Raw genomic sequence first — 14,269 nt, forward strand, 5'->3', positions numbered from 1 at the left:
AAGAATGTGGGAGATTATTGTCAGATGTAGTACTTGCCAGAAATTCCTGCAGCTCCTTTAATGTTGCTGTAGGCTTTTTAGCAGCCTCCTGGACATATTTACATCTTGTATTTTAATTTATTTGAGGTGTGCCCATTTCTTTGTAATGTCACTCTTGTGACAAGTTTTAAGCCACTTCTTGATGTCCATCTTCAAATTGTTCCATGGTATATGTAATGCCTTTGAAATTTTGTAACTTTCTCGTGACTGATAACTTTTAACAAGATCCCTTTGTTGTGTTGTAAGCGGTTTACGGAACATAGTTTTTGCTGTAAAATGCAACTAAGACTGTCAAGAAGATCCTACTATAAACGTCTAAACTTTATCTGAAGTTACTTTTATTCTGATTAAGTGGTGGCATCTATGATTATCTTTACATGACAAATACCTGTAATTTTAAAAGGGGTGTGGGGTATAAACTTTTTATTTCTTCGGTTTACTGCAATACCAAATCTCAGCTATCAGAGCTAGCCCTGGTTGTGAATTTACAGGCAGATATCAGCTATGTAACGCAGCCAGAATCTGCCTGGTATGAATCAGGCCGTTCTCTGCTCCTTAGCTGACTTCATACTGTCTTTTATTTTTTTGTTAATATAGGTTGTTAAGGAGTTAAAAGATATTAGAACAACCCATCACATCTGACAGAACACCAGCCTTCATATTGTATTGGTACTACAATTTATGTAATTTTTTTTGCCATAAATGAAAGAATATCTGCTTAGCTGTGGGAGGCATCGATCCCTCTCTGGACGAACCCACTCTGTCCAACAAGAACCCCCTTATTTTTTGGAAAAATGGCTAGTGGTGCAAAAATAAAAAAAAAGTGACTTATGACACGCATATTGCGAGCTTCACTATTTGTGAATTTTCAATAACAGTAGCTTAAAGCATTGAATACATTTCCTTTCATTTTTAAAGGCCATTGCAGAGAGTGTCCAAGTCCTTTATCTAGCCAAATGATATACAAAAACTTGGCACACACTTGTGGATTCTGATGCAGAAAAGTGATTGATTTTAATAAAGTACAGTACATACAAATAGACGTTTCGGTCTATGACCTTCATCAGTGTACGTGAGACTGTACTGTGAGCTCAAAAAATAACTGGGCAATAGCGCTATTGACTTGCGGCGGATACCGCGTCCATTAACTATTTACAAGCAACGAGAAACGGCCTTTTGTGCCTCCTCATTTATTGGATTTCTAGATTTATGCCCAGTTATTTTTTGAGCTTTTGTTTGTTTTGTTTGTTTTGAGCTTGAGTTTTTGTATATCACGAGTCACGGATTGGGATCCTACTTGAGCACCACTAATACTACAGGGTTGTGCCAACGGTTTTGTTTAACTTTATCTAGCCAAGTGATGAGCAAATATGTGACACTATGCTCCCCTCCTTCCATCCATCAGGGACACACATAGCAGCAGTTACAGGGAGAAGATTGTACACAGATTTGTAGTGAAGACGAAATAAAGTATCTAAAGTCTCATGAGGGACAGATGAAACCGGCCATAGACGAAGAAAGCAGAAGAGATAAGTACAGTATTGGAGATGTGCCGATGACAGCAGCACCCTGAATACACACAGAGCGAACATCCAGCATATTTTACTGGAAAAGACCCTCCCATAAGAGAAATAGCTGAAACACTGATGAATGAAGAGATGAAGATTGCTGACAAAACATTTTTTATAAATAAAGGTAACCACTGATATGTAAAACAAACTTTTTACTTTTCCATGTAAAGGTGTTAATAGTCTCCAGTGACTTCAGGAAAATGATGATATTTACGTTTTGTGATGCTAGTGTAAAGTACATTTTTTTTTTTTTACCTTGCTTGAATTATTAATTCACATATAATCCCTCTGCTGATAATAAATCAGAGCAGCAACATTTTAAAATGACTGTACAAAAGTAAAATAAAAAGCATATAAATTAGTCTGATTAATCTGAATCAGTGTCTTTGGTTGTAACAAAAGAACTCCTAATGGAAGACATGAACTGATCCTGAATTTGTTGCCGTGGGTTTTCCTCGAGGTCTGTCTTAATAGCTCCAGATTCAGATAATTTCCATTCTAATTCTGTAGCAAAAGAAACAACAGTGTCAGAGAAAATAATAGAGACACAATACTGAACTGGTACATTCGAGTACAGATCATTCAGGCTCTGTTCACACTTATTCCACAAGGATAGTACAGGGTGCAGTGCTATCCCATCATTGTTACGAGGCATAAAATACATAGTATATACAAGAAAATCAAGATATGACTGTCAAACAGATCCATCATGAACTCCGAAAAAATAAATCTAGGCGACACTGAGGTCACCTATGTGCATTTCTAAAATATTCATGACTTGTTACATGACTTAGGATAAAAGCCAAGCCAGAATCTCAATTTGCAGGCACTGTGTTTCAGGGTACTGCCCCTCGTCAGTGCAAAGTGTGAGAGGCGTCTGACCGATATCCAAGAAGTATCATTTCTCCTTGTTTCTGCAAATTGAGATTCTGGCTTGGCTTTTATCCTAAGTCATGTAACAAGGCTCGTTAAAGGGACAACATTGACTTCTAGGATTGCTACTTCCAATAGATGGCACCAGAGTTCTAGTCTTCATCCTCTCTGAAGAGACAATTTGCATAATTAGCATATTTCCCAGAGGAGCATTGCGGCTTTAAGTCTCCGCACCTCGACATGCTTAGCATGTCATTCTCCGCAAGGAGAAATGATACTTCTAAAATATTCATAAGACATCTTTCCACTAACCAAAACAATGGCACAAAACATCCAGAACAAACAACCTAGATATCTCATTTGGAAGCAAATTCACATCTTTTTCTATTCAAATATAGTGGCCTTAAAGGGAACCTGTCATGTAAAAAAATTAACTATTAACCTGCAATATGGGGTTAATCTGCAGGTTAAAAGCATTCTGAAGCAGTGATGTCTCTGTACTGAAAGCATAGCTCCCAGAAGGAAATTAACTTTATTCCTCCTGGCAGCCTCAGGCTTTCAGTCATAATGGTGCAACTTCAGTCACGGCTCAGTACATAGAGTGCGGCGCCCGCCACACTGACCAACAGCAAGCTCGGTACTGATGCACTGTAGAGCTATCAGTCAGTGGCCAGGCTATGGTTACATTTGCCGCTCACTGAATCCTGAGCGGAGACTGAAGCCATGCCCCTACGACTGAAAGCCTGAAGCTGCAGGGAGGAATACAGTTCCCGGTAGTCAGGCTTTCAGTACGGTGGCCACACTGTTTCACAATGTTATTAAACCTGCAGACTAACCCCATATATACTGTACATGTTAATAGCTTTTTTCATATGACAGGCTCCCTTTAAAGGTGGTTTTCGATAACTGATTTTCATACCTGTACTTCCCTTGACCCAGCTTTCCCCTTGGTGTACCAGTTCTTATGGATTGATAGTTTGGACCAGTAACATGGATGCGTCACTGATGAGAACTGTGTACTCACCAATGCTGCAAGGGGCTTCAGAGGAGTGCTGCGCTCCTTGCCTACAAGATAGGCCAAGGCTGATACTGCACAGATTGCCAGTGACCCAAGAATCGATCAGTACCACCATCAAATTAAAAATCCTTTCACTCTTCTTAACAGCACATTAAATAATAAGTGAATCGCTAAGTTGCTTGTTTTTATAATAATAAAATATCCATTGCCTACTTATTCAATCTCCCTTGTACCTGCAGTGTGGTCACAGCCTTCATTCACATGACCACTGCAGCCAATCATTCACGTGAGTGTCTGCAGTAGTGAAGGGAATGATGGCCATGACATCATAACTACAGAATCTGAGGATAAGTGATAATTACTTTATAATTTCTTTGGTTGCTTTATTATATGTTAACACTTATCCTACAAAACCACTTTATATTATTTCATAAATAGTAGCCGACATGGTCATTGATACTTTACTTACCATCCTGAGTTAGATTCATTCCACCAAACAGCAGTGGTCCTATAAACCGAGCACGGATGTCCCCATCAAGATAAACAAAGATGGTAGGAAGGTTCTTGTCAGGGTAGTTTGGTATACAGGTGGTTGAAATGGATTTCACAAATTTCACATCTTTAAACTTTCTTGCAAGAGCAGCTAAATGTTGGTTTATTAACGTGCACAGAGGAATTCTAGAAAAACAGAAATGTGCAGAATGTTCACTATACAACAATGCGAAGACACAGAAGACATGACTATTATAAACGGCAGGTGGTGAACTGCTACATTTTACAGCTTTCTGCACAAGAGAACGTGTCTCCATAATCAGGGCAAAACTTCACAGGCTGGAATATTGCATTCTTGGGCTAGGACTCCACTAGGAGTTAATGCAAATGATAACGATTATTAACGACAATGACAGAACGTGCAATGTATTTTTATGGCATGGGAGTGTATATGAGATTCCATACATTGCAACTGCAAGACTTCTAAGATTGTCACAAAAGCTCCTCCAATCACATAAAACCAAATACTTAGCTCCTATTTATTATTATTGTAGGTGGTAGCTTTTTTAAATTTTGCAAAGCTTGATCCACCTTTAACCCCTTAGCAACCGCCGATACGCCTTTTAACGGCGGTATTTAACTGTACTAAAACCACAGCGCCGCTAATTCACGGCGCTGTGGAGAAAGCGAATAGCGCGCCCCCCCAGTGTCGGATTTTCTCCAGGGTGTCGGCTGCCAGGGGTAGCCGAGACCCCAGAGAACATGAATCAGTCGGTTTTTACCGACCCCGCTTTTGCGATCGCCGTTATTAACCCTATAACGGCGACCGCAAAAAAAAAAAAAAAAAAAAAAGCCGCGATTGTGCATTAAATTTCTCTTTCCTCTTATGTGATCGCACATCAGAGGAGAGAGAAAGAGGGTCCCCGATCCCCCCCCCCCCCGGTACCTCTCCGTGGTCCTCTTCCCCCTCCCGGTGGTCCTGCATCCCGCCGACGTCCTCCGGTGGGCGCCGCCATCTTGGATCCGCAGAAAATGGCGGGCACATGCGCCCGCCGGGAATCTGCAGGCTCCGGCTGGCAGATTCCATTCGTTCATTTTGATCACGATGATAAACTATCATCGTGATCAAAATAAACAAAATAGTACATAATCCCCCCATTTATCACCCGCTTAGTTAGGCCAACATAACGAAATAAACAAAATATTTTTTTTTTCAGTTTTCCGTCAGGGCTAGGGTTAGGGTTGGGCTAGGGTTACAATTAGGGTTAGGGGTGTGTTGGGGTTAGGGTTGGAGCAAGAATTGAGGGGTTTCCACTATTTACCAACTTTGGGGGTCTAAAAATTGGGTCTAAAAAAATCACTTGTGGAAATAAAAAAATACTTTTTATTTTCACGGCTCTGCGTTTATAAACTTCTGTGAAGCGCTTGGGGGTTCAAAGTGCTCACCACATATCTAGATAAGTTCCATAGGGGGTCTAATTTCCAAAATGGGGTAACTTGTGGGGGGCTTTCCACTGTTTAGGCCCATCAGGGGCTCTACAAACGCAACATGACACCCGCAGACCATTCCATCAAAGTCTGCATTCCAAAATGACACTCCTTCCCTTCCAAGCTCTCCCATGCGCCCAAACAGTGGTCCCCCCCCACATATGGGGTATCAGCGTACTCAGGACAAAATCGCACAATAACTGTGGGGGTATGATTTCTCCTGTTACCCTTGTAAAAAATAAAAATTTGGGGGCGAAAAGATCATTTTTGTGGAAAAAAATGGATTTCTTATTTTCACGGCTCTACGTTATAAACTTCTGTGAAGCACTTGAAGGTTCAAAGTGCTCACCACACATCTAGATAAGTTCCTTAATGGGTCTAGTTTCCAAAATGGGGTCACTTGTTGGAGGTTTCCACTGTTTAGGCACATTAAGGGCTCTCCGAACGCAACATGGCATCCGATCTCAATTCCAGCCAATTCTGCGTTGAAAAAGTCAAATGGCGCTCCATCCCTTGCGAGCTCTGCCGTGTGCTGAAAAAGTGGTTTACCCCCACATATGGGGTATCGGCGTATTCAGGAGAAATTATACAACAAATTTTGTGGTTGATTTTCTCTTTTAACACTTGTGAAAATGAAAAAAATTGGTTCTGAAGTAAATTTTTTGCAAAAAAAAAGTTAAATGTTAATTTTTTCCATCCACATTGCTTTCGTTCCTGTGAAGCACTTAAAGGGTTAATAAACTTCTTGAATGTGGTTTTGAGCACCTTGAGGGGTCTAGATTTTAGAATGGTGCCACTTTTGGGTATTTTCTGTCATGTACACCCCTCAAAATGACTTTAAATATGATGTGGTCCCTAAAAAAAATGGTTTTGTAAATTTTGTTGTAAAAATGAGAAATTGCTGGTCAACTTTTAACCCTTATAACTTCCTAACAAAAAAAAATTTTGCTTCCAAAATTGTGGTGATGTAAAGTAGACATGTGGGAAATGTTATTCATTAAGAAATTTTTGTGACACATCTCTCTGATTTAAGGGCATAAAAATTTAACGTTTTAAAATTGCAAAATTTTCGCCATATTTCCGTTTTTTTTCATAAATAAACACAAGACTTATCGAAGAAATTTTACCACTAACATGAAGTACAATATGTCACGAGAAAACAATCTCAGAATCAGCGGGATCCATTAAAGCATTCCAGAGTTATAACCTCATAAAGGGACAGTGGTCAGAATTGTAAAAATTGGCCCGGTCATTAAGCTGCAAACTGGCTCTGTCGCTAAGGGGTTAAAACAAGAGCAAAAAAAAACAAAAAACACATTAGTGAGGCTTAGCTGAAGGGGCATGGACCAACTGCAGCCTTACAACAATCTTATGCCATCAAGGTTTAGTTCAAGGATAATGTATAAAAAAAGAGCATTAGTAATCCCCGATTGTGTGCAATGTGTAGACTTGGAGACCTTAGAATTTATTTATCCACAGTAATAAGGGCTTTATAAATTCCCAATAAGAACAAGGTACCCATTTTGGTTTTAGGAATTTTGTAGACAAGGGAATTATTTTTGTTCATGGCTATAGTAAGGGTTGGGAAGTGAAAATGACAACATCAGTCACTTGATGGTAATATGCGCAGAAGCAAGCAGAGCAATAAAAAAAAACCCCTACAAAAAATATATAGGAGATTGTTAGGTGAGGAAGGCAGGAGAGGATTAATAACAGCTCTTCAGCCGATTGTCTAATCTCAATGACAGTGGAGATCGCATATGTCTCAGGCTCGGGAAAAGGTGTTGCTACAACAAATTCTTCCTTTGAGCACCACGATTGGTGATCACATGAGTTGGAACTAAATTAAATCAGGTGATACTTACCCTTGTTTGTAAAGGTGCAAAATCACCCAGACATCCTTACTAGCGTTCGTCACTTCTTGTACATAGTCCTGTCCAGAGATCTCCAACACCTCCCCAAATTTATTCTTTATTTGTGTTGCTTGCCACTGAGCCAACCTTTGTTGCCTATGACAAAGAGCAAAAATTATTAATATCACTTTACATACATAATTATAACTGCAGCTTTCAGACTTGCCAGATATTTCCACAAATGTGAGGATTTTGCTATAAGTTTATCCCTTTGCAACGCAAAGAGCGACATTTGTACGAAAGCTGCAACACATAGGGCATATGAAGTTTTAGAAAGTCAGGAGCATCATCGTAAATCTGCTCAGACTTCTGCCCTCTCAACAGCGTGAATGAGATTAATTAAGATTTACCAGCATTATACTGCAAGTTTATTGCCGATTTTTAATGAAGCCAAACCAAAAATCAATTTTGCGATAGCAGTATCCTCAGTGAAAAATGCTACCGACCTCTATACACCTTAGAATGGCTGCTTACAGACAGCAACAATATTTCTTGCCATTTCTGCATTTCCAATTAAAGGAGTTATCTGGGACCATTTTATTTATTTTTTTTTTGTCATGGGGATAAGAACTAACAGGCAAGTTTTTGCCAACTGCTTTCTTGTTCCACCTCATGCTGGCTCAAAGCGGTCGCAGACAGCCGGCAATTCTGCTGTCTTATGTCAACAGAGTAGATCTTCCTACTCTGGGCTGCACTGTCGTACATTGCACTGTGGTACACGATTGCCAACATTGTGCTGATTTACAGCTGGCTCCCCGCTGTGTTAGGCTGAACCACCTGTCAATCAGCATGACCGGTAGTCACGTCCCACCAACAGAGAAGAGCGGAGGAGAAGGGACTGCTCTGTCAATGGGACGTCACCTCGAAGACGCAGAAACACCGGCAGGAGAGTTCTGTGACCACTTTGAGCTGGCAGAGCTCAGAGCCAGGCACAAGTATGTAGTTAGAAACTATCTGCAAGTTAATTAAAAAAAAACAAAAAAACCAAACACGATTAAAATGAACCATAGTGGGAACTTGATTTGCAGTCTTACTAATTGTAGCGATTAATTACAATTAACTGAGTTCAACTGTTCTATGTCACCTCCATGTTAGTCCAGAAGTATCCAAGCAAGTGTGCACAGGTGAGAACTGACAAATGTGTGTAATGTACAGTCTCCTGGATTCTCCATTTACCATGCTGGATACAGTCTTATTAAGAAAACAGATTTGTTCTGTTTGTACAACCCCTATATAGCTGAAATGTCCCCCAAAAAGCTGAATGTAAAAGATTTATACTGCTGAGACCAGTTGTAATAAGCAGGAAAGTGACCAGCTGGCCTTATTTTATTCCTATTGAAATTATTGAGTTATGGATGAGCCAGGCCCTATGAAGGTAAATCTAGACCACTAGTCTGGCTAAATAGAGGGTCCTGGATGATTAAATCCTCTCTCATTGGAGCCGTATTTTCATAACAGATTTATGGCTACAGAAGAAATATTCTGAAAACGTCCCAGACCTCACTTTGATGTAACATTATATACAGTCTTACCATGACTAGGAAAACAGGTTATATACTTACCATACATAAAAATATTATTCTAGTCGCCCTCTTGCTTCTACCTATGAGCCTGGGGTAAGGACTACGACTAAGGCTATGTGCACACGTTGCGGATTCTGCTGCGTTTCCGCAGCGGTTTTGGCCCTGTGGAAACGCAGCAGTTCCGCTGACATGGTACAGTACAATGAAACCCTATGGGGTTTCAAAACCGCTGTGCTCACGGTGTGGTTTTTTTCCACGCGGTTTTGCTGCGGTTTACAAACCGCAGCATGTCAATTGTTTGTGCGGCTTCCGCAGCGGTTTCACACCTTTAACATAGTAGAGGTGTGAAACCGCAGGGCAAAACCATAGACCAAACCGCAGGTCACTTTACCTGCAGTTCCGCGCGGAAAAAACCGCAGCGGAATCCGCAACGTGTGCACATAGCCTAAGTGATTTTGTGAAGTGAAGCAGCTCCGTGATCCAAACACTGCAGGTGACAATTTCTCACAGGAGCAACTGGATAAAGCCGTGACTTGATTTTATATTACTATAGCGGAAGTGTCACTAAGGCTGGGATCACACATGCGAGAAAATCGGACGAGTCTTGCATGTTAATACCCTGCACTACCACCGGCACTCAGGAGCAGAGTGTGCGGCTCCATATATTTCTATGCAGCCGCACGCTCCACTCCTGAGTGCCGGCGACAGCGCCGGGTATTAACATGCGAGACTCGTCCAAGTTTCTTGCATGTGTGATCCCGGCCTAACACTTAGTATTTATTAGGGGCAGAACAAATCTTCTGTTTTTTTTGTAAGAACAGGAATTAGGTGGCTCACCTGTATTGTTCTATTGCTCTCTCATCTTCCTCACTAAATTCATCCTCATTCTCATCGAGTTCTTCCAGTGTCATGTCCTCATATGTTTTAACTGAAGAAAAAAAAAAAATACATAAAGTTATACGTATTTATTACTCAAAGGATCTAAACAAACAGTGTGAATAAAGCAAAGTCTCAGTACCACAGTATAGCTCAAAAAGTTGCAAAAAAGTCCTACAAATTAAAAACTCCTCCGGAAATTTACTCCAGGCAATGACTGGAATGAGATGCGCCAAAGGAAACGCAAAATAAAAGATGCAATATTTGGTAGAGTCGCATTTCAGAAGTCTGTCAACAAGAAAAATGAAATAAAAAAGTCAATGTGCTTTGTAAAATTAAATACATTAAATAGAGAACAAGGCTTGACCAGAAAAGTTAGCACGATCTGTAAAAATATTGATAAGAATACGTAGAAATAATAAAAAGGTTAGGTTTAATTTACACCTACATTGGAAGCTCTACTAGGAGCATTGGTCTTCATTTTCACTAGACTTACCACTAATTTTTAATTGGAACATGAGGGATACTATAGAAAAAACCTAATGGACTCCAAAACAGGAGCCATTGCTATCCATTATGTGACATATCCAGCTTTGCCATCAGATTCATTGCAAGATAACGGAACTTGACAAACGCAGATGTGAACAAGGCTTTAAAAGTACTCTGGTATTATCACATCAGGTACTCACCAACTGATTGCTGCTTGAGGATCTCTGCTTCTTCCTCCTCATCCTCCTTTGGTACCTCCTTGGGAGGAAGGATGCCTTTTCTGCGCAAGATATCATTCCACTCTGTATCTTCGTTTGGGTCCTGAGATAGATGCATTTTAACAAAATCCACATTTTCAAATGCACATACATATCTAGAGCCATGAAATTTCCATATATACCGAGTCTGCAAACCAAGGTGGCTGTGCATGTGTGCAGCTCTCCCCAATAAAGTCAGTGGGAGTTAGGACTGCCCAGATGAATATGACATTAGTCGTTTCAAATTTCACAAACTCAAAACTCCGGAAAGTAAATGAATGTCTGAGATACCGATATGATGTGGTGACGCATTTACAGCATACATTTAAATGAAGGGGTGACCCTGTGAAACTTGGTCAGTGCCTACTATGTGCCATGTAGCACTTTAGCAGTCACATAGCCTACATGTAAAGCAAAAAAACAGACTGGAACCAACGTGTAATCAGTAATGCCTCCGATAACTCATTAGAGATTTCTTTTGCTACACATAATTAGGCTATGTGCACACGTTGCATTTTTGCAGCTTTTTTTGTGCAAATTTTCAGCTGCGTTTCACAGTTCCAGCAAAGGCAGAAATCTCATGCACACACCTTGCTTTCTTTTTCCTGAATGATTTGTCAAAGAACTGAGTTTTGGCAAAATGCAGCATGTCACTTCTTTCAGCGTTTTTTTCACGCACTAAAAGCAGTAAGTGGAGAAAGGCAGCAAAAATGCAGGTATCAGGTTTTGCTGCGTTTTTGGAGCCAAAACCTGACGATGTTTTATCAGATTATTCTATCACCTGAAGTTTACTGAGTTAGAGTATGTGTAAAGTGTCCTGCGGTTTTGCTGCGGTTTGGCCTGTGGTTTTGCCCTGCGGTTTGACACCTGGACAATGGAATAGGTGGCAAACCGCAGCAGAATCCGCAGAAACAATTGACATGCTGCGGAAAAAAAAACGCAGCTTTTCCGCAGGTAAAAAAACGCAGTGTGAGCACTGCGGTTTTGAAAACCCATAGGCTAACATGGTAAAGTACCATGTCTGCGGAACTGCTGCAGTTCTGCAGGGCCAAAACCGCAGCAAAACCGCAGCGTGTGCACATACCCTTAGTGGTAGGAGTTGTGCCGCACAGACTTGGATATTAGTGATGAGCGAGTATACTCGTTGCTAGTGTTTTCCCGAGAATGCTCAGGTGTCCTCTGAGTATTTTGGCGTGCTCGGAGATTTAGTTTTCGTCGTCTCAGCTGTATGATTTGCGACTTGTAGACAGGCTGAATACTAGGGTGCTAAGGAAAAATGAACTTTGCAAATTGGTAAGTCTTACCCCTCAAATTTGTTCCTTTTGGCATAAGAATTCACCATGTAAAATATGTTGACATTAAATTTAGATTTACCACTTGCTCAAGTATATATTATATACAATATATATATATATATATATATATATATATATATATATATACACACACACATACACACACATTTGGTATTGCTGCATTAAGAAACGCCTGATCTATCAAAATATAAAATCAATTAATATGATCGGTAAACGGCATTACATACCGTGCATAACACGGGATATGCATGACGATAAATACTAAACGAACATTTAAAACTGCAATATGATGTGCCATTGAGCAACCAGTAAATGATAACTAATCTTAAAAAAGAAAATAATAAAATATCTATGACCAAAAAGGAACAAAATTAGGAGGTAAGACCTTCAAAAACTTGCTACTTAATTTTTACCATGCAATTCCTTGGCACCCTACTGAATACATGTGGGAATTCCCTAACCAACAGACATTCCACACATTCAACCTGTCCAGCAGCCGCAAATCATGCAGCTGAGATGACGAAAATTAAATCTCCGAGCACGCCAAAATACTCGGGAGGACACCTGAACATGCCCGGGAAAACCCAAGCAACGAGTATACTCGCTCATCACTATTGGCTATACAATTGATGGAGCAGGACACCACATCCAGAGCCAGCGCAGACTCTTGGGGCGGTCAAAAAAAACATTGTAGGAAATCAGACACACTGGATCCTTCTCTCCCACACGATCGTCTGTCAGAGAAGTGTCAAGGGCACCTAGAAACATTGGGCTGTCAGCCAACATAAACCAATGTGCATGGGGGCCTTAAAGAAGCTGTACCAAGTTTGAATGTTATCCCCTAGCCACAGGATTGGGTATAACTTCCCAATCGCTGGGAGTCTGACTACTTGGACCCCCCACCGATTCTAAGAACAGGGCCTCTTAAGACCCCTATGTTACTAGTCATGCGCACCTCAGCTCCATTCATTCTCTGTGAGACGGCTAGAAGTAGCAGAGTGCAGTGTTCGGCATTTCCAAAAAGAAATAATGGCGCGGAGGTGCTCATGATCGATCAACGCACCATTCACACGGAGCTCTTCTCAGTATCGTGGCAGTTGCAGCATTGAGCCCCCTGCAACCAAGAAGTTATCCCCTTTCTATTAGAGGATAAGATAAAAAACTTGGCAGAACCCCTTTAAGGCTACTTATATTCCCCGTTGGCACTGGACGCAATAACGTCCAATTGCTTCTCGTCCATACAAACAGCACAGCTGAAGCCACTAAACAACGGACATGTTGTCTCTTCTGTGGTGCAGTGGGGGGCGATGGGCATCACTGCGGGGGGAGCGATGGGCATCACTGCGGGGGGAGCGATGGGCATCACTGCGGGGGGAGCGATGGGCATCACTGCGGGGGGAGCGATGGGCATCACTGCGGGGGGAGCGATGGGCATCACTGCGGGGGGAGCGATGGGCATCACTGCGGGGGGAGCGATGGGCATCACTGCGGGGGGAGCGATGGGCATCACTGCGGGGGGAGCGATGGGCATCACTGCGGGGGGAGCGATGGGCATCACTGCGGGGGGAGCGATGGGCATCACTGCGGGGGGAGCGATGGGCATCACTGCGGGGGGAGCGATGGGCATCACTGCGGGGGGAGCGATGGGCATCACTGCGGGGGGAGCGATGGGCATCACTGCGGGGGGAGCGATGGGCATCACTGCGGGGGGAGCGATGGGCATCACTGCGGGGGGAGCGATGGGCATCACTGCGGGGGGAGCGATGGGCATCACTGCGAGGGGGAGCGATGGGCATCACTGCGGGGGAGCGATGGGCATCACTGCGGGGGGAGCGATGGGCATCACTGCGGGGGGAGCGATGGGCATCACTGCGGGGGGAGCGATGGGCATCACTGCGGGGGGAGCGACGGGGACCATGAGGGGGTGCGGTGCTGGAATATATCCAGTTTTTGATAATGGGGAAAACTCTTTTTCAGCTCCAAATGCGCTGTAATAATAAAGTGGGAATTTCCTATTGGAAACCATTATCCCCAGTGTGAGGCACAGCACTGCTCCTAATGTGGGGACATGGGCGCAGCCAGGAAATGTCAGCTATTCTAGGAGACGTACAAATCACCTTTACATACACTAACCTGCATGGCAGCGACAAACGTGGAATTACCGGCAGATACAAGCGCACCGACAGCACCTCTCACATTCACAGGGCACGGCAGGGGGAAGCAATTCTCTGTCACACCGCACCCGACTTCCGGTTCCAGCGAGCTCCATATATGGACGTGCTGTGCGGCGTCTGAGGCGCTGTGTGACGGGAGCAGCTGCGTTGTGGAGGGAGGAGGCGCTGCAGTGCTGCCGGGTGCAGCTGGATAACATGTCCCTCGTGCCCGCACCAGCTCTGCCACTAACCCCCAGTGCT

General features: G+C 42.5%; 1 protein-coding gene across 1 annotated transcript; it reads right to left on the bottom strand.

Moving 5' to 3' along the window:
- Positions 1-1,704: 1,704 nt before the first annotated feature.
- PDCL3 (phosducin like 3) lies at positions 1,705-14,172 on the bottom strand. The gene is made up of 6 exons (XM_073590464.1): positions 13,989-14,172; positions 10,483-10,603; positions 9,755-9,845; positions 7,347-7,490; positions 3,971-4,179; positions 1,705-2,114 (listed from the first exon to the last, which is right to left on the bottom strand). The coding sequence occupies exons 1-6, from the start codon at positions 13,992-13,994 to the stop codon at positions 1,978-1,980; spliced, it is 708 nt and encodes a 235-aa protein (XP_073446565.1). The 5' UTR covers positions 13,995-14,172; the 3' UTR covers positions 1,705-1,977.
- Positions 14,173-14,269: the final 97 nt, after the last annotated feature.

This window comes from Dendrobates tinctorius, unplaced genomic scaffold (genome assembly GCF_039654945.1).
Source record: "Dendrobates tinctorius isolate UK_male_01 unplaced genomic scaffold, ASM3965494v1 ptg000117l, whole genome shotgun sequence".
Taxonomy (NCBI): domain Eukaryota; kingdom Metazoa; phylum Chordata; class Amphibia; order Anura; family Dendrobatidae; genus Dendrobates; species Dendrobates tinctorius.